This window comes from Saccostrea cucullata, unplaced genomic scaffold, assembly GCF_032062105.1.
Source record: "Saccostrea cucullata isolate Sc308-1 unplaced genomic scaffold, CSIRO_AGI_Scuc_v1 ctg637, whole genome shotgun sequence".
Classification (NCBI taxonomy): domain Eukaryota; kingdom Metazoa; phylum Mollusca; class Bivalvia; order Ostreida; family Ostreidae; genus Saccostrea; species Saccostrea cuccullata.
In genome coordinates, this window is record NW_026929309.1 from 220,365 (window position 1) to 245,350 (window position 24,986).

Genomic DNA, 24,986 nt, shown 5'->3' on the forward strand with positions numbered 1-24,986 from the left:
GTTTATTTATTCAATAAATGAAATGCTGAAAAGAAATAAATATGATAATTCAACTGAATTAATTTAATCCTGAAATATAATGATTAATATACGGTAAGAAATAAATCACCCTATCACATATATATATTCTTTATTGTTTAGATATACATTCAGTGTTGAGTTGTTCTTTACTGCCTTATGTAAATACAAGGTTATTATTTACAGGTTTTTGGATATTCAGGAATTATCTTGAAATTTTAAAAATACAGTTGCTGTATCTTATTTGTCATATACTTTTGAATCATAAACTTCTTACAGGGCAGTTTCACATTGTGATCAATCACACTACCGCTGTAAACAAAAATAAATATAACATTCAATCTCAAGCACAGCTCCAGAGGCTTTCCATTATGAGATCAGGTAGGGGATACCACATGCTACCTCTCAGATCTCTATGAAATTTGGTGTACAGGTTTAATTAGTCTGTCCCCAATGTCTAATTTATCAAGTAAATTATTCTAGCAATAGCATGCATTATTTAAATTTACTGGATAATATTTTGCGGCATAATCAATTTTTACTGCAAAAAGATCCTTAAATTTTGAGAAAATAAGTAAAATTTCAAATTTAGCACCTTTTGTAAGTGCATATATGACAATTAATTTAACTAGATGAAACTTGCACAAATACACAGTGCATGATGCATAAAATTATACTTTTCCGATCTATCTTTGTTAAATCAAAATTAGTAATACATACATAAAACTGGAAAATATTATAATTCTTATAAACTAGAAAGATTGGAAATATGTAGTCTTCATAATTTCAAAGCCAAAACATTTAATGATAAAGAATAAGGGGGATTCAGCATATTTCCAATCTTGCCATTTGATATTCTGCAGAATAAAATTGATACGATCACATATTTATATTTAAAAAAATGATTTTGGGTTTTATTTGAGACGTCACAACTGATTGTCTAGTAAATTTGGTTTCAAAATCTGGTGAATAAATAGAATCATAAACCGTTTGAATTTGCATACAATTGATTATGCTGTGACTAATAATAGACAACCAATTCTACAAAAATGAATTTTTAAAAAAAATGAAGAATATAGCACACACTGATTTTACAAATCCTGAAGTTATACTCTGCTGAAATTTACCTGTGTGGGTTTGATAGTTGGACCGACACCTTTAAATTCACCAAAAGCGTCAATCCAAATATCCACCTTGCTAGCTAATTCTAAGACAAGAGTTCAAGATTATAGTTTAACAACTAAAGGGACTAAGTGTCCTATTTGAAAGTAGGAGAACTAGTCAGGGGAAAAGTTTGGATATCTGAAAAATTCGACCCCCCCCCCAAATCTCTGAACTGGAGGTCCTATTTCGTGGTGGAGATTGGATATAGCTGACTTTTTTCTGAATTGTAATCAATAAACTCAAACGATATGAACTGTGGGAATTATCTGCAAATTAGTAATAAATTATCTTAATTTTTATTACACCTTAATTGCTTTTTAAGGATGATACATAAGGTCAGATACATGTATTTCTGTCAAACTTTTTTTCCTTTTATTTGAGAAATGTTGATTTATAAAAAGTAGCACCACATACCTGGTTTATACAACGAATAAACTAAAAATAACTCTGTTTGATGATTGCCTTTTAAATTTCTCGATAGTTCTACCTATCTAATGAAAATTCCAATCGATCATGCACTGATAACAAATGAGCAAACAGACTCTGCACATGCTCAGTGACCTGGTAGACAGGTAACCAGGAAGAAAAATCATCAAACCGAAAGTAGTTCCCAGAAAGGTGAAGATTGAGAAAGGGAGATTGAAATGCTTATTCTTTTCTGACAGTTAGCCTTGAAAAAATGGAACTAAACAGGTAAGTCTATACAGATTTTCTTTACAGTTTATCATTATAATTACTTAAAAATTTATTTCAAAGTAGTGGGCTAAATTTTTACTGGAAGATCTCTTGATTTTTTCAATGATTTACTTCGCAATCCATATAAAATTATAGTAGTTAATGTTTGAAATGGTCATTCCATACGTTTACTATATGTTACTTTTATTTATTCTTTTTTATTCAAATTATAATTTTAGTTCCTGCTAGAGACAATGGCCTCTCCCACTTCCTGGGCACAAGAGCTCATCACTTGTGATCTTTGTCCTAAGCCTACTAAGCAGTTCTGTAACAACTGTCAAGTCAGTTTATGTGTGGACTGTGTCAGCAAACATGTGGAAAATCTCAAATCTCAAACCCACGACATTGTTTATTTCACTAACAGGAAGATACAACCAGTGTTTCCAGATTGTACGATTCACTCTAACCAGAGATGTGAGGCCCACTGCCAACAATGCAATGTCCAAGTCTGTTTGAAATGCATTCTCACGTCCCATAATGGACACAAGATTGTGGATATGCAAGAGATTTTCAATGAAAAGAAAAATGAAATTGAAAAAGAAAACCAAGAAATTGAATCCAACATTCTTCCCAAGTACAAGAAGAAAATGGACAATATTGCCGGCAGAATATCCACATCAACAGCCAAATTTGATGAACTAGAAAAAGATGCAGAAAACCACAGAAAACTATGGCACCAAGAAGTAGATAACATCTTCAGCAAACTTAGTTCCTCGATCAAGTCCATGAGAGAAAGCTATCTCATTTCTCTAAAATCTTACCAATCCAAGTTAAAAAATCTTATTCCAGATATGCTGCAAGCCCTTGAACAAAACAAAGAAATCTTGAAGACTAACAGAGTGTGTGAAGTCAATAACTACAAATCCAGACTGGCAGAAAACAGGGAAATACCTTTTAATATTGATGGCAAAATTCCCTCATTGAATACAATAACTGTTCAAGGGAGAGAACTTAGCATAGAATTAGGAGAATACCAGGCTATATTAACACAGACAGTGTTATCTAGTCTGACAGATGAAGTATCCCATTTATCTTTAAGAGAGTTATTAGACAAAGCCAAAGTGATAACCATAATTCCTACTGGAGTTAAACATTTAAGGAGAGTGGCCTGTGTAGGAAGTGATGAGGCTTGGATTAGTGGTTACAACAAAGCCATAAGACATGTTGACATGCATCGGTCTGCACAGAAATCTGTTACAACGGGGTGTCTGTTAAGTCCTAGAGACATTGCTGTGACCAGACAGGGAGAACTGATATATATTGATTCTGACAATGCAACAGTGAACATTGTAAGAAGTGGAAAGACAGAGGTACTCATCAACACACCACAAGGCTGTACACCAAAGAGACTTTGCTGTTCGAGGTCAGGGGACATACTGGTCAGTGTCAGAAGTAACAATCAAAACAAAATACTACGTTATCAGAGAGATATACTGAAGCAGGAAATTTATAGAGATGAACATGGAAATACAATTTTTAAGGAAGGATATTGTGTATTATATCTCGCAGAAAACAACAATGGAGATATCTGTGTCTCTGATATTAATGCTAAAATCGCAATTGTGGTAGACAAGACAGGAAGAGTCCGATTCCGATACGATGGTACACCAGCCAGGAGAGAGAATCCATTTAGTCCTAGAAAATTAGTGACAGACTCCATGGACCAGATCATTGTGGCAGATTATTATAATGACTGCCTTCACATCCTTGATCAAAATGGACAGTTCCTGAGATGTGTGGACAATTGTGGATTAGATAAACCTAGTGGATTGAGTGTCGATAGTGAGGGGAGGTTGTGGGTGGGATTTGGGGATTCAGGAGACATAAAAGTGATACAGTACATGAAATAAACAAAGACTGGGTAGTATATATCAAAGGATGACAGCATATCTTGTGAACTTTTTATGTACATGTATAAATAAAAATAAATACAGTAAACATCCAATATTTATCTGAAAAAGATAAGAAATTCCATGCTTTTCACTGAGCATGCTCAATCATAACTTCCTTTATTTGAATATTAAATTGGAGGGATTCATGGTCATAAGCTAAGGCAATGTGCCTTTTTGCTCTATTTAAAGGATACTGTATACAGGGAAAGGAGATGGGTGAACTTAGCGTGTAGAAAAACCCACAAGCTTCAGATATGTATTAATAAAAATCATATTCAATTTGTAATTTTAGTATTTAGAGTAAAGTTCTCATCATTGATTTTTGTAAAATCGCGATAAACAAACTTCTGTGGAAAATTTTTCGTAAAAATTTATTCTTCTATGAAGAAAAATAATGTGGTATCCATTGGGTTCGAACACTGGAAACGTCAGTTAGAATACTTTTGATAATCAAGGTAAATACATGGTTGTTGATTGGTTTTGTACATGGAATTTTGACATGTTCATGCGACGAGACTACGTGACCCGCAATTGGAGAAACTACAACAGTTTGATTTAATATTTATTACACTTTTATTTTAGCAGCAATCATTATGATTGATTTCTCAGTTAAAAATAAATGCATTTGCCATACTTTAGAGCCATCATTTTTAGTCCCCTACCGGTGAAACCGGAGGGGACTATAGGTTTCCTCTGCGTTCGTCCGTCCGTCCGTCCGTCTGTCTGTCCCCGTCAGTCTGTCCCACTTGGTTATCCGCACTTTTTTTCTAAACGCTTGCAGATATTGAGCTGAATTTTGGTACGTGAGTGTATCTTAATGAGTTACAGATCAAGTTTGAATTTCTTTTTGCTTCATTGATTTTTGACAGAATTATGGCATTTTGAATACTTTTCATTCCCACTTGGTTTTCCGCACTTTTTTTCTAAACGCTTGTTTATCTAGAACTTTTAAGGATATACGATCCTCAGCCAGGAAGGATAACTCTTTAATTTATAATTTAATTCAAAAAGTATTAAAATAAGGCTTGAAATTGAAATTTTTTTTCATGCAACAATTTTCATTTTATGCGTCTACATATGATTCAATGCTCTTTAAAGTTTTAACAAACGTTATTTAAAAAGTTGACATTTGTATCTCATAAAATGAAGTAAAACTTGCATATTTAAAAAAAATTCAGTTTTCTTTAAAATTAGCCTTAGTTACTAATGTTTATATGCATGATTTGAAATTAGAAGTGATTTACAGTGTTTTCTTTGAAAGGAAATACTTCATACACTATGCATTATGAAATAATGGAAGTAAGTAGGAGAGAGTAAAGTCCAAATAAGTGTAAAATTCATGCAATTTTCTTTAAAAGCCTGGATACCTATGATTTTTATTCCTAAAATGTATTTCTTGATCAATTATCAATTAAAAAATATGCAGTAGGTAGTTCAAATCACATTTCCTGAAAAATAATTCGAGATTTACTAATTTTCCCTATATAATATAATTAAATTTAAAGATGAATTTTCAAGAAGCACCGTGGGTAAATACATTTTAATTTGAGAATTTAGAGACATCTTTGTAAGCATTTTCAATTACTCAGTGCCTGATTTTCAGAACCTGAGGATCGGATAACCTTAAATCAGCCTTTCTGCAGCGAACAAAAACGAAAGTAGCCCGTCACCACAGCAGAAACATTCAAGTCTTTAATGCGTGCGTTTCAGAATTTCGATTGTCGGATGCTGTCTTCAAGTTTATATTCGTTTTTTTTATTAATTACATACAGAAAGACCAGTTCTTCATGACTAGCGTATTCATTAAGTTTTTTGCGCTTAAATTTTAACACTAGGCATAAAATACACGCGAGTGACCCGGAATTGGAGACGACCCGGAATTGGCGACTCCACTGTATCATTATTAGATATATCCGATAAACTTATTAGTCCCCTACCGGTGAAACCGGAGGGGACTATAGGTTTCCTCTGCGTCCGTCCGTCCGTCCGTCTGTCTAGCTGTCCGTCTGTCTGTCCCCGTCTGTCCCACTTGGTTTTCCGCACTTTTTTTCTAAACGCGGGCAGATATTGAGCTGATTTTTGGTACGTGGGTGTATCTTGATGAGTTACAGATCAAGTTTAAATATCGTTCCGATTCAATGATTTTTTACGGAATTACGGCCTTTTCAATTTTTCATGGTTTTCCACACTTTTTTTCTAAACGCTTGCAGATATTGAGCTGAATTTTGGTATGCGAGTTTATCTTGATGAGTTACAGATCAAGTTTGAATTTTGCATAGCTTCATTGATTTTTGACAGAATTATGGCATTTTGAATTTTTCACATTTGTTTAATTAAGATCGGGTTTGTGCTGCGCTAACTTCCGATGGTCGACATAAATACCCGTACGAAACAGTCCGGGCGGCTTAGACACGGCTCAGGCACGGATTCCGTCTCCTGAAACCCGTGCTTTAGCATTCCGTGCTCCTATGTAAAGCATTTATGGAAAGCCGTGCCTAAAAGTGGTCGAGGCACGGACACGGCACGGGATAATGGCCGAATTATTTAAATGAGATCACACGGTCTTACAAAACCCGTGTCAGAAAGCCGTGCTTGTTTCCATATATGGACTCACGGATTCTGTAAACCCGTGTCTGAAACCCGTGTCCTTTTCCATATATGGAGACACGGTTTTTTTGAAACCCGTGTCAAAAAAGCCGTGCCTTATACCATATAAGGAGTCACGGGATCTGTGCATTCGTCTAGATCTAGGTCATGGCCTTTAGAGAATGTCCTGATGTAACTGTGAATGCCAAAATAGTGACTGAAACTAAACTAACTTCACATTTCCTTACAATCATGCTAATTTAAGTTTTAGAATTTCAAAATCTTCTATGAATGTGTACATTTACTTTCTGTTAAAGATTAACTTTATCAGTTACAATTCATGCTAGTTTTTAATTAAGATTTTAATGATAATGTACAATATTCAATTCAATTGTAATTTAATCTAGTAGCTATAAGTTTGCACAATCTGAGAAAGAATTTAGTATAAACCAGCATTCTGAGAGTATTGCATAAGCAATACATGTCCCCTACCGGGTTCCCCTATTTCTTCATGATGTCATTTTTTAATGTGCAAATGTCATGTCCAAGGTTAAACTGAAAAATTTTCAAGTTGTAAATGCCTTAAATCTAATAAAATAATAAACTTTAAGACGACAATTCAACTCATTTATCCATCGTCTTTTCCTCGCTTCATATTTTTGTCGACAATCGGAAGTTAGCGCAGTTCGAACCCGATCTTAATTAAGCGATTATGAAAAATATTCAAAATACCATAATTCAATCAGAAATCAATAAAGCAAAACAAAATTCAAACTTGATCTGTAACTCATTAAGATACACTCACTTACCAAAATTCAGCTCAATATCTGCAAGCGTTTAGAGAAAAATTGCGGAAAACCAAGGGGGAATGAAAAATATGCCATAATTCTGTCAAAAATCAATGAAGCAAAACGAAATTCAAACTTAATCTGTAACTCATTAAGATACACTCACGTACCAAAATTCAGCTCATATATCTGCAAGCGTTTAGGAAAAAAGTGCGGAAAACCAAGTGGGAATGAAAAATATTCAAAATGCCATAATTCTGTCAAAAATCAATGAAGCGAAACGAAATTCAAACTTGATCTGTAACTCATTAAGATACACTCACGTACCAAAATTCAGCTCAATATCTGCAAGCGTTTAGAAAAAAAGTGCGGAAAACCAAGTGGGACAGACTGACGGGGACAGACAGACAGACGGACAGACAAACAGATGGACGGACGGACGGACGCAGAGGAAACCTATAGTCCCCTCCGGTTTCACCGGTAGGTAAATTCAGCTCAATATCTGCAAGCGTTTAGAAAAAAAAGTGCGGAAAACCAAGTGGGAATGAAAAATATTCAAAATGCCATAATTCTGTCAAAAATCAATGAAGCGAAACGAAATTCAAACTTGATCTGTAACTCATTAAGATACACTCATGTACCAAAATTCAGCTCAATATCTGCAAGCGTTTAGAAAAAAAAGTGCGGATAACCAAGTGGGACAGACTGACGGGGACAGACAGACGGACGGACGGACAGACAGACGGACGGACGGACGGACGCAGAGGAAACCTATAGTCCTCTCCGGTTTCACCGGTAGGGGACTAATAAAACTTTCACTCTATAGCACAGTGATGTCACATTAGTGAAAGTCCAACTAAAGTCATTCAAATAAGCCTAAACTATTTCATCATGTTCATTGTCAACATTGCAATACAGGAAGATTGAAAAATTGACTAATTTATAGATTACACTTACTGCATTTAGTTTAAAAGTGAAGAAATTATCCCAGACTGACATAAATACAATTCCAACTGACATCTATTGGTTAAATATCCTTTAAATAGAGCAAAAAAACACACTGACTTAGCTCATGACCAAGAATCCCTCCAATTTAATGTTCAAATAAAGGAAGTTATGATTGAGCATGCTCAGTAAAAAGCCGTGAGATATAAATAAATAGTTTGAAGCAAAACCCGCCTCAGTTAAAAACCGTATCCCTGGGACACGGAGTCAGTCTTTCCACACGGGTTTCTGTGAGTGAGGATTCCTCACTTTCAGACACGGAAGCCGTGTCCGTGTCTTGGACATGCAGAACCCGTGCGGCTTTTTAAAAACCCGTACGGATTCCGTGTCTTAGCCGTGCCCAAGCCGTGCCTATTCCGCCTCGAACTTTCGTACGGGTAAGAAGCGAGAAAAAGACGTTGGAAAAATGATTTGAATTTTCGTCTTAATGTGGATTATTTTAATAGGTTTAATGCATTCACAAAATAAAAATCATGCAGCTTTACCTTGAACATAACTTTTGCATCTTATAAAATGACATCCTGAGAAAAAGGGGGAACCCGGTAGGAGACATTATTGCTTATGCAATACTCTCAGAATGCTTATTATTTTCAAAATTGACTTCACAACTGATCTTAACTTCCGTCAGGAACTACGTACTGTTTGTCAATAAGGTTTTTGATCTGCGTTTTCCATGTAAGGATTGTTGTAATAAACTATGAAATCAATCTTAATTTTTATATATTATCTACGTAATGACGTACTTTTATTGTGTAAGATAATATGTGCCTGTTTCGGGTTAAGCGGCTTTAACAGAAAGTAAACGGAAGCATTCATATAAGATTTTAACTTTTGAAATTCTAAAACTAAGCATTAATGTAAAGCAATGTGATTTAGGTTAGTCTGGTTTAAGTCACCTTTTTGTAATCTACAGTTACATCAGGAGATTCTCTTTAGGCCTGGTGATAACCTAGATCTAAGCAAATACACAGATCCTGTGACTCCTTACATGGTATACGGCACGGCTTTTTTGACACGGGTTTCCAAAAAAAAAAACGTGTCTCCATATATGGAAAAGGACACGGGTTTCAGACACGGGTTTACAGAATTCGTGAGTCCATATATGGAAACTAGCACGGCTTTCTGTCACGGGTTTTGTAAAACCGTGTGATCTCATTTAAATATTTCGGCCAATATCCCGTGCCGTGTCCGTGCCTCGACCACATATAAGCAAGGCTTTCCATACATAGTTTACATAAGAGCACGAAATGCAAAAGCACGGGTTTCTGGAGACAGATTCCGGCCTGATCCGTGTCTAATCCGCCTGGACTGTTTCGTATTGGTAGTTTTGCGAAGTATGATGAACAATAAAAAATATACATTACATTTTTAGGTCACCCAAGTCACTCAGGCCCCATGACCAAAAACTGACAACAGACTTAAGTCAAAATTTCAAATCAGTATAACTTTTGGAAGAAACAAGAGATGTTTGCAAAACACTTATGCCCCCTCCCCCTCAAATTGGAAATTTACTAGGTCCAAAAAGAGCATAACTCTGACAAAAATGGTGTGATCATACTCAAAACATAGCTTGACCAAGATATTTATCTGACTAATCTGCATACTAAATTCTATTTCAATATGTGCAACCTCTCCAAAGAAAATGAGCGGAAACTGCAAATAAATGGAATTTTTCTAAGTCCAAGGGGCATAACTCTGTCAATTATGGTACGATCGTATCCAAAACAGAGCTTGACCTAGATATTCATGTGATATACTTGTATACCAAATTTCATTTCAGTATGTCCAACGGTTATGAAGAAAATGAACGGAAACTAAATGGACCGACAGACCGACCGACCGACCGGCAGACAGCATCAAAGCAATATGCCCTCCCTTCTTCGTAGCGGGGGGGGGGGGGCATTAAAAACATAATGAAATTTGCATCACTTTTTAGAATTTGAATTTTGTACATAACTGCAATATTTTAAGAACAGATATTCATTTTCAAAATTTTTACTTAAGTCTATTCTCAGTTTATGGTCACGGGGCCTGGTGTCAAACTGTAGGCATAATTGTATGTACAGGACTTTATTAATTACATTGTGAAACTGCATTAATTTTTTTAACATTTTCTCCTCTGCTCCTGGGTAGTAAGCCAATGAAATATGTACATATACATGTAGTTATGATGAGCAAACGTTCCTCATCCAAAATTGAGAATTTCATGGCTACTGGGTCAGCAAGTGAGTTAAGACTAGATGTTTCAATGCATATGAAGTTCAATAGAATTAATGTGATAACTTAAGGTAGATCGCGGGTTTGCTGACGTCACAATAGGATTTGACGTAAAAAGATTACCGCGTTCAGATTAGCAAGAAAATAATAACTTCAGCAGTACTGTATGCAGTAAAAAGTGAAATATATATTAAAATTTGTTTGGTGTTTTTAAATATTTTGTTATGTAATTGAAAATAATTGATGTTCTGATCAAGGTTGTCTATAAAATTATATGTAGTTTTTAACGCTGATATCTGTTGTGTGTACGCACCTTTCTAAAATACTTGCCTAATTGTTAATACAATACAAAAACAGACAAGTTAAATTGATGCAAAGCATCAAATCGGCCGCAAACAAAATTTACATGTAGTATTAAAGAAATTTCTTTCACAATTGTAAAAGTGTCCATGCAAGGAAAGCGCATCAAGATATTCAAAGGTGAAATAGTTGAATCATTTTTATTTTAGGCTCTCTTCAAAGCAAAATAAATAATTAAATAAAATTAAAACAAATAGACATATAACAGCATTTACTTATAAATAGATTCATCGATGTTAGTTAAAAAAGGTCAGCGATAAATGAAAAGAATTTATTGTCATAAAAATGAAGATGTAGGTCTCTCAAAATGAACCGCGTGCTGATACCCTGGATCTTGGTCACGTGGTAATGCTTATGGCTATGCTGCAAGGCGCAGTGCAAAATGTAGAAAAATGTCTTTGCATTATTTGCAGCGGTAGAGCAAGTTTAAAACATTTTTACTGGTTGAATTTTTTTTTAAATAATTTTTATTCACCATGCACTTTTACACGTCATTATTCATGTTATTATCCGGAAAATCATGACGATTTCCTTTCATATCTTATACACTCTCAAGCTGGGGAGTATCTTGTAAAAAGTAAACACTTTTTACATAACTATAAATTATCAATTATCTGATGAGAAAATTATAATTAAATTGAAAGACAGTAGCGGCAATTAATACTAAGTTAAGAGCAATTTTTAAAAAATATTTTACTCATGATTTTAACTTGACGTCATTTGAGAAATATTTTCCTGACCTAATGAAAAAATAACGTCTCATTTCCCCATGTGCACTTTCTAACACAATCACAAATAGATCGGCCGCTGCTGCGGCCGATAATATATCCACCGCCGGTGTGTCTGTTGCTAGCCCTGCATTTTAATTTTTTGTTCACTTTAATGGATATTGTTTTGCTTGTTTAATTAGTCTACATAGTACACAATAAATCTATTTTATTTTTATTTGTTTAACAATCATCTCTAACTCCTTTTTCTTCGAGAAGATGTACGCTTAGATTGGTAATATTTTTATGCGCAACAATATTGTCTGAGTCAAGTACAGAACTGGTATAAGATTTTTAAAACGAGAAAGAAATGGACATTATATGGTGAATTAATATGCTTATCATTTGTACATGAGTTTCTCTTACTGATGATTTTTTTTTTGGGGGGGGGGTTAATTTAGATAATTATCAACGGGAGAGACGTTAATGATTTAGGTAACATCACCAAATAAAATATCACCTAATAAAATATGTATGTCCTATAAATTTTCATCTATGATTAACTCGGGCTCTTTTGTTGATTGGGAGCAGAATCTCAGTCACAGACCTTGATAACCAAGGCCCTGGTAGAGGTTGCGCGTACAAGATCCTTCACTTCTCAATGGCCCTACGTGCTAAGTCAAAATTTAAAACCCTTCACTGATATAATTATGGTGAAATCTCTGTATAAGTGAAAAATCTTGAATGGGACGTAAAAATCTCACAATCAATCTTGTGCATTACTGTCATATATGTACAGACAGCAAAACAACAGGTATGAGGCTGCACGGTCAGGTCTTCGTATTTGCAAATATCCTTATCATATTACGTAATTAATATGTTAATTTTAAATAAAGCACTTCATGCCCTCCATTCAAAACTTTCAAATAATTTGATTAGCCAAATGCACTATCAATTTGAAATAATTGGTACCATATATGCGACTTTGTGCTATGTCGATGTCGTCGATATCGACAATACCATGACGATATCGACGAAATATCGATCCTATTTGTAGAATTTATTTTCAGAGTGAGGTAAAACATAATTTTACAAGGTCACAAATGATGTCAAGTACATTCATTATTAGCATGAATATGAAATTCAATTACCGGTATGATAAGTAAAGGGTAAGTGTTGTTAATGTTTTGGATTAGGTTTAGAGTAAGATGTTGGGTGAGGGTGAAATGTTTTAACAATCCTGATTCTATATCGATACGATATCGTCGATATCGACAGTAGGGTAAAGTTATTAATCAGAAAGTAAATATGCAAAAGCTTTGCATGAAGAAACAGAACTTATTGTCATGAGATATGTTAAATATAAAGATTTTGTATTATGAAGAAGGTTAGTAAAGTAATATGTTTTTATTAATAATTAGGATTCGATATCGATACGATATCGTCAATATCGACGATATCGATGGCAAGTACAATCTTCGTGAAAGTAATTAAACATAAATATACATACAAAGTAACAGGGACGATATTTGCATAGGGTTGAGCAAACATGATTGACGATATCAACACAACAGGAAAGTTTTATGAAATATACTTTTCAATCAACATACACTTATGTTAAAAAATGCAACCCTAGTATTATAGATATAATATATAGATATAGATATAATGCTTTTAAATTATAATTCTTTGAACAATCATGATTCGATATCGGCATGATATTGTGGATATTGACAGTAATCAAGACTTCTTAAAACAGAAAGTATTCTAATTAACACACAAGAATAGAGAATTATTATAGTAAACTATTAAAAAAGTAATGTGTCGATATCGTATCTACATCGTTTCTTGGACATAACTCATGCAATGTTACTAAGGTATAAAAGCAGAGAATTATTCAAAACCCCAGGGAAAACTTCCTCATACCTGATAGTGCGTTACCGAGTTTTCTTCTTTAATCAAATGTCCTTCTGTTTACAAGAAGGGGAATTCATTGATCATGACACAGAGCACAGTATCTTGGTATAGTGAACTTGAGCCTCCTAAATCACTAGTCAAGTGCTCCACTGATTAAGTTTTCTGGCCACTAGCAATCAAACCTGTCTTAACATTACATTCCCCAACCATATAGATCTTCTCCCTTAAGACACAAACCCAGGATCTTCCTTCTTCTCTGGAAGGGTTTTCTCCTAACTTCCATGCTATAACACACTTGCAAAATGTAACAGGGAGAAAAATGTGGCAGGTCAGGTGAAAATTTGAACACAGGCCTCCTAAATCACTAGTCATGTGGTCTACAAGCTGAGTTATCTAGCCAACAGTGAGTGAACCTGCATGTCCACACAATACATCTGAAGATTTGAAACAACTGTGATTAGCCAAAGCCAATCAAATTAATTATGAAAGTGAAATAACAAAGCACTTCATGTTCTCCAATTGAAATATTCAGATTAAGTTTTTGCTCACCTGAACCGAAGGCTTAAGTGAGCTTTTCTGATATAATTTTTGTCCATTGTCTGTTGGCGTCGTCGTCTTTGTAATTGGCGTTGTTGTCGTAAACTCTTCACATTTTCATCTTGTTCTTCAAGAACCACTGGGCCTATCACAATGAAATTTGCCACAAAGTATCCTTGGGTGAAGGATTTAAGTTTGTTCAAATGAAGGGTCATGTTCTCTTCCAAGCCTGAAGGGGAGATAATTTTGAATTTTGAAAAATTAGTGGCATTTTTTACAATCTTCTCAAGAACCATTTATCCAGAAAAGATGAAACTTGGGTGGAAGCAGCTTTAGGTAGAATATATCCGATTTTTTTTAATCATGACCCAAGGGGTAGGGTGGGGCCACAATGGTCAATCAAAGCTTTACATAGGAATGATTAGGAAAAAACCATAGGGCCAAAAAAGATGAAACTCATGTGGAAGCATCATCATGAAGTGTAGATTCAAATTTGTTCAAATCATGACCCTGAGGGATAAGTTGGTCCACAACTGGGTATCAAAGTTTAACATTGGTTTACATAGGAAAAATCCTAAAACATCTTCTTGTCAAGAACCACTGGCCCAGGAAAGATGAAAGTTTGGTCATATCATCACCCCTGGGGATAGGGTTTGGCCACAGTGGGGTATCAAAGTTTCACACAGGAAAAAATAGAGAAAATTCTTTAAAATCTTTTTCTCAAGAAAAGCAAATCGATGCTTGGTCATATTTATTTGGAAGCATCCTCTTGTAGTGTAGATTCAAATTTCTTGAAATCATGACCCCTGGGGGTAGGACAGGGCCACAACAGAGTATCAAAATTCAACATAGGAATACATTAGGAAAAATCTTCACAAGAACCACTGGGCCAGGAAAGATGAAATTCATGCATATGAAGGAGCATCTTCTGGTAATGTAGATTCAAATTTGTTCAAATCATGACCGCTGGGGTAGGGTGGGGCCACAATGGGGTATCAAAGTTTACCGTAGGAAAGCATAGGATTTTTAAAAATCCTCTGGCAATTTAGATTCAAATTAATTTAAATCATGACCCTCGGACCCTCAGATGTAGGATGGGGGGACAATTGTGGATCAAGGTTTAACATAGGAATACTGCACTTTAGTACATTTACATAGGGAAAATCTTTAAAAATCTTTTTCTCAAGAAATCAAATCCATGTGAGGTTATATTTATTTGGAAGAATCCTCTGTTAGTGCAAAATTAAATTTGTTCAAATCATGATCCCTGTGGCATGGTTGAGGCTATTATGGGTGATTAAATAGGAATACATAGGAAAAATCTTTTTCTCAAGAACAGAAAAACTGTGGTTGGTCATAGTTATATCGGGAAGGGGAGGAGTGAGGCCACAATGGTTTTACATAGGAATACATGTGGAAAATCGTTAAAATTCTTAACAAAAACAAAGAGATGATTGATCATGAATATAAAAGCATTAAAAAAGGTAAATAAATGCAGATTTATATTTATTCAAGTCATGACCAATCAGGAGAATAGATGAGCCATTAAAATGGATCATAACAAAGGAAAATAAAGTCTATATCAATAAAAATTTTAATCTTATAAACAGCAAATCCATTATTTGTCATTAATTCAAACGCTTCCTTAGGAAGTGTAGTTTTAAGTTTGTTGAAGTAACCCCCCCCCTACCACTGAACCTACTTTTATAATTAGAGATTTCAATACTGAACTGTTAAGTGCTTTTACCTAGCCAGTTCCTATGGTAAGAGATGTGGCCCCTGGAACTCTTGTTTAATTATACATGTATACAGTATCAGAATGCAATGTTACTATGCTTTAAAGGCAGAGGATAATTTTTTGTGCCCCAACTACCCCGGGGGTCATTAGTTAAACAAATTTGGATCTACATAAACTGAGAATGCTTCCACATGAATATGAAGAATCATGAATTTGTTGTACTTGAGAATAAGGAATAGGATTTTTTAAATGATATTTTCCTATATATGTCTATGTAAAAGTTTGATCCCCCATATGGCCCTCAATATTAATATGACCAATCATGGCTTTGCTGTTCTTAAAAAGAAGAGTTTTCAAGAATTTCCCAATGTATTCCTATATAAAACTTTAATGTCCATTGTGGCCCCAACCTACCCCAGGGCTCATGATTTGAACATACTCATACCTTCACCATCTTAGTATGATTCCACATGATTTTCATTTTTTTTTTTTTTGCCCTGTGTTTAAGAAGATTTTTATAAAGTTTTTTCTAACATATTCCTATGTAAAACTTTGATCGTCCATTGTGGCCCCACCCTACCCCGAAGGAGTCATGTTTTGAACAAACTTGAATCTACACTACCTGAGGATGCTTCCATATAAATGTGATCATTCATGCCTGAGGATGCTTCTACATAAGTTTCATCTTTCCTGGCTCAGTGGTTCTTGGGAAGATTTCTAAAGATGCCATTATTTTTTCACTTATTCCTAATAATCTCCCCTTGAATGAGGGTAGGGTCCTTCATGTGAACAAACTCCTTTACCCATTTGACCCAGTGGTTCTCAAAAAGAAGTCGAAAATGTGAAAAGTTTACAGACAGACGGGCAGCTAGATGGACGGACTGCAGACAAAATGTTATCAGAAAAGCTCACTTGAGCCTTCGGCTCAGATGAGCTAAAAACAGTCTCTTATACCTGAAATTATGTTACAGAGTTTCTTCTATCAAATGCACTTCTGTTTTTAAAATCCTACATGCAAGAAGGGGGATGTATTGATCATGACACAGGGTTAAAATATTGAATCACGACAAAAAAGCATTTGATTGATTGTATATTTTATCACATATTTCCCCTTTATCCTGTTGATATAGCTCATGTGATATCGTTATCGTATCAACACTATGTATGCCTACGCTGCGTGACGTAATGTATCGCCAGAAAAAATAAACAAATACATGTGTATGATAGAGAGAATGACTTAATTTGTCAAATTTCACTTTAATTGATGTATTTTAACAAGATTTCATTCATGAATTAAAAAAATTACACTGAAATATTTTCTTCCTTTTTATATTTGTACAAACTTTATCATGTACAGCATAATTTTATTTATTACGTTATTTGGTCCGAATCTCCCATAGTTTGTAATTTGATATGATTTTTATCCAACGAGTTGTGTGTTTTCTATCCCCCAGCTAAGGCTCGGGGATAGAAAACACACAACTCGTTGGATAAAAATCATATCAAATTACAAACTATGGGAGATTCTTTTTATCACATATTTTTGTTCACTATAAATGTGTATTTTGTCGTATTTCTAATTCAAAGTTCCTTTTCGGCTACCTCGGACCAAATAACGTAATAAATAAAATTATGCTGTACATGATAAAGTTTGTACAAATATAAAAAGAAAGAAAATATTTCAGTGTAATTTTTTAATTCATGAATGAAATCTTGTTAAAATACATCAATTAAAGTGAAATTTGACAAATTAAGTCATTCTCTCTATCATACACATGTATTTGTTTATTTTTTCTGGCGATCCTATATGTATAACGTCCTATTCAAGAATTTTTTAATCATACAGACAAGTCACCATATGCAGGTGCATGGCTTCAAATTTAGACTTATACTCAGCGCTTAGGGCCATTGAACAGTGAGGGATCTTTATTAATTGTGCCAATGCCTACTGTGTCAGGGGACCTAAGTTTTTAAAATGGGAGATTTATTTAAATGAACCTTTTACAGAAAAACACTGGGAATTTTTTCTTCGGAATGCTTCAATTTGCACAAAGGACACCAAAATAATTTACTTTCAATATAGAATTCTTATGGGCTTCCTTGCCACAAATTCTTTTCTTCACAAGATAAAAATTGCTGAAAATAATCTTTGCTCTTTCTGTAAAACAGATCCAGAAACATTGATTCATCATTTTTATGATTGTAAACATGTACATGTAACTATTTTTTGGGAAAATTTTGAAAATTGGTATCAAGCTTTTGAAAATGATTATGTAGTTTCAAAACAAAAGGTGATGCTGGGTAATATTGAAGGAAGTTGTTTAGAAAATTTTCTCATCTTGTTAGGAAAAAAGTATTTGTATAATACTCAAGAACTCAAAGTACTATAACTAAATTTACAGAAGCTGGTAACATTTTAAAGTATTACAGGAAAATTGAAAAATATTGTGAGAGCTATCTTCATTTTAGAACTAAAATGTATAGTAAATGGGCAATGTTTGATTTGATTTGTCATACATAATTCCAATTATTACTAAGGTAATAAGTTAAGTTTGGGAAAGGTGCACAGAGTGTGTGTGGTGTGTGAGGGTGTGTTTTGTGTGTGTATTTTGTTTCTTTTGTAAGTATATTCATTTTCAAAAATAAAGCATTAAAAAAAAAAAAGTTTTTAAGGTCAAATCTAAAAGACCTGTGACTTCAAGTTCTAATGTCGAGCGCTTGGCGAAGGAAAAGTCATTACCTCTGCTTACCTCTTAGGTTGATGCAGTGCCAAGAATGAGAATCAAACCCGGACCTTCTGATCACCTCCATCTTTGCATTTCTAGAGAGTAGATTTTGGATCGGAAACCCTTGGCTAGCGTAGATGGATCAACTCCTGATCACGAAGCGAACACCATGAACACTGTGACTGGTAAAAAGGCATTTGAAAGAATTCCACAGATCACTCTGTCGTTGGTAACCATGGCAACAACATTCATAGAAATAAATAAGAAATACACACAAAATAATGTATCACAGTTGTGTCTACCCTGGATCAGGTTAAAAAGAACTATATGAGGTGTACATCTGAAGCTTTGTTTTCACATCCCAGTTAATTGTCTGTTACAAGTAGTGCTAAAAATCACAAGTCCTTCAGCTTCTTTTTTGGAAATTTAATTCAGTGAACCAAAGTGTTTCACAAAAACAGAACAATAATCTTATATTTGACAGGAAATGTATGTACTGTAGCTTGAGAAATAACAGGATCAACTCAAGCTTACAATACTGGAATCATGACAACAATATACATGTACATCTGTAAATACAGTCTCATCCCCTGTGAGTGAATAAAGCACAAAAAGCCCTCTACCAGTAGGGAACAAACGTTAATAATATCACAGATTGTGTTAGCCATTCAAATGACATCTACATCAACATTAAAGCACTTCATTAACTTTGTCTGTGTGTAAAACACCAGCATGGACAAGATGATGTTTAACGAGACAGATATTACATTTAATCTCGGGTATTGCACATTAGTCTATCAGCACAATATGAAAAATAAACAAATGCCTATTACATATAACAATGTCGGACATAAGGCTTTGGACAAAAATTCTGAACAAAACACAGTATTATTTCCATTTGAATGGCACAGTTTGAGCACTTTCTTGCAAAGAAACACAAAATGGAAAATAAAATGTTTGCAAAATAAATGTATCACACAGAATGCTGGGATTGTTGATGAATTCTCTCCGTACTTTGAGGCCGGGATGATTTAACGTAGACATTCATCGATGAGGAAATCCAGGGCGTGATCATGAGACGCTTTAGGAATGTTTCCCCACAGCAGAATCTCATTTCCTACAAAATATCATAGAGTTATCTCCCTTGAAGTGTTAACATAATAAAATTTCATAAATTCTAGCATGTGTTTTAATAATGTTTTTTAAATTTATCACAAAGTTATATATCCAGCTAGTGCTTAAATTGGTAGCTGTGTGTATATAACATTAATGAAGCTCTATTTCTTAGGTTTACACAGTGAATGATTTTTTTATGATCATCCATCAGAAATAATCATGAGAATTCCTATAACATCTCTAAGTTACAGATCTATAGCTCACTGACATGAAAAAAAAATTGGATGGATGACCAGAGACCTACAGTGCTACCCATGAGAAGTGTACAGTAAAGCTCGTTTAATACGAACATGTAGATTGTGAATTTACGGATATAGCAAAGTTATATTGGATCCCCCGCTTTATAAATTTAGCAAATTCCTTATATGGATATAATGAATTTCAGATAAAACGAAATAATTTTATAGGTCCCAGTGACTTCGTTATAATCGAGTTTTACTGTATATCTGTACATGTAGGACTCCAAAGTGCGATGGGTCCCCAAAGTCTGATGGTCTGCGCCAAACCCCGATGGTGCTGAAAACAATTAATGTTCATGACGACATAGTACTACTGTGCAAAAATGCAATGCCTCGCCATGCCAAGGCCCGATTGTTTAAAATGAATACAAATAATTATTAAATGCAAAGACTAACCCTAATCTTTTGGATATAGGTGCGAGACTAACACTTATAAGTCGAAAAATGTGTAACAACCATAAGCTAGATATCTTGGATGGGTGCAGGACTAATCCAAATAAGTCCAATAGTGTGATAGGACTAACCATAAAATCTCTCAGGTGAGTTTGAAGAACACATTGGTGTTCAAGAACTAACCCTTATCAGTCAAATGGTGTACAAGGACTAACCCTAATAGCTCTGGTGGGCGAAAACAATAAGCAAATTCAGTAAAATTGTAAGGGGGACAAATACTAAATCAATGGATATTGAATGCAGGATAAAGTCATGACGTCGGACTATTGTGACGTCATAAATGTTGATTGTTCCTTCGCACCATCAGACTTTGGCATGTCAGACCATCACATTTTAGCGTCACGTGTCTCATAGGAAACAAGCCATCAGACTTTGGCGTGACCATCGGACTTTGGGGTCTGTAAAGACAGCGAGCCATCAGGGTTTGGCGCAGACCATCCGGGTTTGGCGAGACAATCGGACTTTGGTGCCACCATCGCAGTTTAGAGTCTTACATATCTATTGTACCAAAAAAATGTTATGCTTCTCAGAATATTTGAAAATATTACTAACCAGTAACCATGGTAACCATATGTCCTACCATAATATTTTACCACTTTCACAACAAAACTACACATGCACGAGTCATGCATGAAGCACACTGGATTAAATAATTTTGCCAACCAAATGTAAACATAAATAGGCAAATTTTCGTTTTAATTTTCATTTAATGCCCAGGCGGACTATTGACAGTGATCATCAGATCTGAAATGTTTTGTTGTGAAAGTAAATAAAAGAATGTGCTAGGAACATACATATTTAGAATTACATATTAAGATCATAACTTCAATAATGGAGAAATAAATTGAGATACAGCACATCTCTTATGAGCAATAAATATCCTTCTTTCAGAATCAAAGGGTGGCACTGTAGCTCTCTGGTCATCTGTACCATTTTTTTTCCAGTAAGCAACATATAGTAACAAAGTTACAGAACTGCAGCCACATGTAATTGTATTCATTTCTCTGCAAGGTTGAATTACTTTCTTTAAATTTAAGCATTTCTCAATTACAAGATATAAACATTTTTAATCTGCTCCATAATGTATAATGTGAATAATAGAAATGAGCTAATTCAAAAGTTTGTTTTTCTCTAACCAGCATCTACCTTTCTTTTCAAATCTCTCGTACGGCGATATCTTGTCTGTATAAAACATCCACAGGTGCCCGTTATTACAGGACTGTAAACAAGTTTTACAGGGCAGCCTCACATTGTAACCAACCACACTGCCACTGTAAACAAAAATATTAATTCTCAAACATAGCATAGCTCCTGATTCAAATGCATTAAATATTATGCATGTATACCCAATTTTATATCAGTCAATTTTACTGTTCATTTTGTGCCATCATCTGATGGTTCCACTTTTTGAAACAAGAAACGGCCTTTTGTTTTTTTGAATCCATATCAACCCTCCTAGAAGCAGGACAAAGTTATGCGAGATATTTCTGGTAGATCAAAACATTCATTGATAAAATACTTTAATCTATGGATAAAGGGTATATAATTTGCCCCAAAATGTTCTTCAATATAAAAAAACATTGAATTGAGGGGTGTGTATTAAACTTTAGTGAAGGGACATCGGTTAATTTTCATAATCGATCATCGGTTGGAATTGGTTACTGTTTCCGATGCGATTTTATCGATTATAATCGGATGTCATAGTTTTGTATATAAAAGCAGACTATAACAATGAATTCATATTATTTTTTAATCACGGATCTATATATATGTAATATATTGCTTTCTTTGTTTTTTTAAATTCTTTTCCACTTTCTATATAATGCACCTTTTGGTTCTTAACCACCTCTGTTTTGTGCTAGTTTGCTTTGTAACACATAAGTATGGTGAATGGTCATTGGTGTGATGCCTGTCTATATTAATCATTGACCAGGCACTATTAGCATTAAAATAGCCTGGAGATTCCAACTATTATAAATTAGAAACCAAGAAAAAAGATGTACTTGTATAATTTGTTGATAAATGATAATTAACACATAATATATTATATTAATTAGTACGTTTCTGATTATCGATTATGAAAAACAATAATCAATCATCGGAATCGGTAGCATTTTTTCGTCGACAATCAATGTTTTCCGATTATCGGTACAACACTATTAAACTTATCATTACAATTATAGTAAAATGATCCAAAGAGTCAAATCTCACTGACAGATGCAACTATCGTAACCATTTCAAAATCCGATGAAAAACAGATGAGACCATTTGAATTTGTTTACAATCCATTATGCAATGATTAATAACAGCCACTTTCAATTTATCAAAACATGACATGTATTTAAAAAGGTGAAGTTAATAAGCACTGGTCTGATTACTGTAGATCACTAAATTTTCACGACACCTTATTTTCGCGAGATAGTCATTGACTCTTGATTAGCGAGACAAAATTTTCGCAAATCGTGGTCATTGCTCTATATATTCTTAAGGAATACTACTATACGCGAGAATTAAATTTTCGCGAGCACACTGTCTCGTGTAATTACGCGAAAATAAAGTTTTCGCGAATAAAAAGTGATTTACAGTAATCTGAAAGTGAAACTTTGACGAGATTTGGCTGTCTTAGTTTTGGGACTGACGTCTTAAAATTCATCAAAAACATCATCATCAGTCCAAATATCTACCAATTAGCAAGCTGATTCTCAATCAATATTATCAGTGAGCCTGTACACAAAACAAATCATTAAATTTAAAAACACAGACCCCTGCCCCTGGATCGAAGTGCCAGTTATGAGTGGTGAAAAAACTGCACCATTCCCAAGCCTTACCATTGAGTGCATGCCACATTCTCCAGCTGACAGTCACAGGTGTCTGTCTCAAACCTCTCACCTGTCAAGGCAACACAGCTGTAAATATATAAATACATGAAAAATACAGGCATTTGTAGACTTTGCTCACACTGTCGATTCCTCTATGGTATGAATTTAGTGTAATGAATTTGGATATATTTTTCACGCAGTAATGTATTACAACAAATAGCTTTATGTTCAATTTGTGGTCTTAACAATGTAACACCTGTGTGAAAAAGTATCAGTCAAACCTTTTCTCAGGACAGTCTGTTGAAAATAACCTTGTATCTGAGTCAGCCACTAAAACCGATTCCATGGCCCGGCGACAGACGGTATTTTCACAAATTTTGCAGTCCAAAAAGAAAACTTCTTTAGACTGGAATTGGGGATGAACAGGGGACTTGTCGGACATTTTTATACGTTCAATTATTACCCTACAATATAGTGATGTTTCCTCTTTGGTACCTGAATGGCGTCTGACAGCTACATGTGGCTTCTGTATTTACACTTGTCACGATGACTATGATTGGCTTAAAATTAAAAACAATTTCCTGATCTGATATCTGATTGGTCACTTGGAACTTGTAGTTAAGCGAGTACTTGCTAGTAAAATCTCGTGATGTCTCGTCTTCGATTACGAGATGTGCCGGTCCGATATGCAATACACAGACAAGGGAAGATGCAGACCGATTCATGAACAGCGGTTTTAGTAATTTTTGGAATACTGTTTGAATTAAACAATGTCTTCAGAAAAGAAACCGAAGAAAGAAAAGGAAATTCTCTTGGAATTTGAAAATCAATCTAGAGGTAAGTTATGAATTTTACGCATTGTTGACAAACAGGCTTACAATGCCGATATATTTTTATCGCAACTCGGGGTCGACCCTCTAGTTCTGGGGGTCCTTCCCCGTTATCTGGTGTCCAGTAGCCGTACAGGAGTTTCCTTCGGAAGCAGTAATCACCGGATGGGTCGACTGCTACTGCTTTTTAAATCACTTCCGCAAATAAACACTTGTAATGTAAATATTATGACCTTATTTTACCCCATTGTTGAACGTGACAAATGAAGCGTGACGAGCAGTGTCGTAATATAATGTTTTTTGACTTGTCATTAGATATGCTGATTAGACTTGATCATTTGATATGGTAGCTATGCTGGTTTTGTTTCTTGTTTTTTAATTAGAAAAAAAGAAAAGTAGTTGATCAATGCCAATCTATAAGGCCTAACGTTAATTAGAAATGTCTAAGAAAAGTAATTTATCACTTTAGAAAATAAATATGTTTAATTTAAGTTGGATATGTTACAAACGGGCCTCATTAAAGTATTTTTAATATTTTAAAAAAAAAAGTTTTAATTCAACGCAAATTATTAGATCTAGACTAAGTGTAATTGAGACGTTTCAGTTTAGTTGGTTATTTTTCCTATTAGCCTATTCTGTTGATACTCAGATCAATAAAGTGTACTTGACACAAGGAAGTTCAATAAATCTTTAAGTATTGTCATTTTTATACTATTATTTTTTACTTTGGCTGGGTGTTTTCTTTAGTGTTTTGTGACCATATAAAGTTTCAAGTACTGAAAATCCCATTTCTTTTCAGACAGAATGACTAAGGGTTGAGTTTAACGAGAGTAATACCTCAAGACAGTTGGTTTTGGTATATTTTAGGGGCCTGTGTTTGCTCTACTCAAAATTTGTATTGATCCATAAGACTATTGGACTTTTGACCTTCATTTCAGTTAGTTATCTTTACACAGTTACCAAAATTTCCATTTATGTTACTTGATTTCCTTTGATTTTTATATTCTTTCCCCAATCCTTTTTGAAGCAGAGCACTTCCTAGAAAGTGTGCAGTTTTGATATGTTACTTCCATTTTACT

The 24,986-nt window shown here is 34.4% G+C and overlaps 3 protein-coding genes across 3 annotated transcripts in view; 2 read left to right on the forward strand and 1 right to left on the reverse strand.

The window, feature by feature from the left end:
- Window positions 1–2,111: 2,111 nt before the first annotated feature.
- LOC134280414 (uncharacterized) lies at window positions 2,112–3,767 on the forward strand. Its single transcript, XM_062762817.1, has one exon. The coding sequence runs from the start codon at window positions 2,112–2,114 to the stop codon at window positions 3,765–3,767; it is 1,656 nt and encodes a 551-aa protein (XP_062618801.1).
- A 15,027-nt stretch (window positions 3,768–18,794) lies between these two features.
- On the reverse strand, window positions 18,795–23,651 carry LOC134280426 (protein FAM72B-like). Its single transcript, XM_062762843.1, has 4 exons — window positions 23,359–23,651; window positions 23,087–23,164; window positions 21,405–21,529; window positions 18,795–19,507 (listed from the first exon to the last, which is right to left on the reverse strand). The coding sequence occupies exons 1-4, from the start codon at window positions 23,517–23,519 to the stop codon at window positions 19,422–19,424; spliced, it is 450 nt and encodes a 149-aa protein (XP_062618827.1). The 5' UTR covers window positions 23,520–23,651; the 3' UTR covers window positions 18,795–19,421.
- Window positions 23,652–23,769: 118 nt separating this feature from the next.
- LOC134280425 (SLIT-ROBO Rho GTPase-activating protein 1-like) overlaps window positions 23,770–24,986 on the forward strand; it is a 45,513-nt gene continuing 44,296 nt past the window's right edge. Inside the window, exon 1 of the mRNA XM_062762841.1 lies at window positions 23,770–23,914. Coding sequence (XP_062618825.1) covers window positions 23,848–23,914 — 67 coding nt within the window. The 5' untranslated portion in view covers window positions 23,770–23,847. The remainder of the gene's footprint in view (window positions 23,915–24,986) is intronic.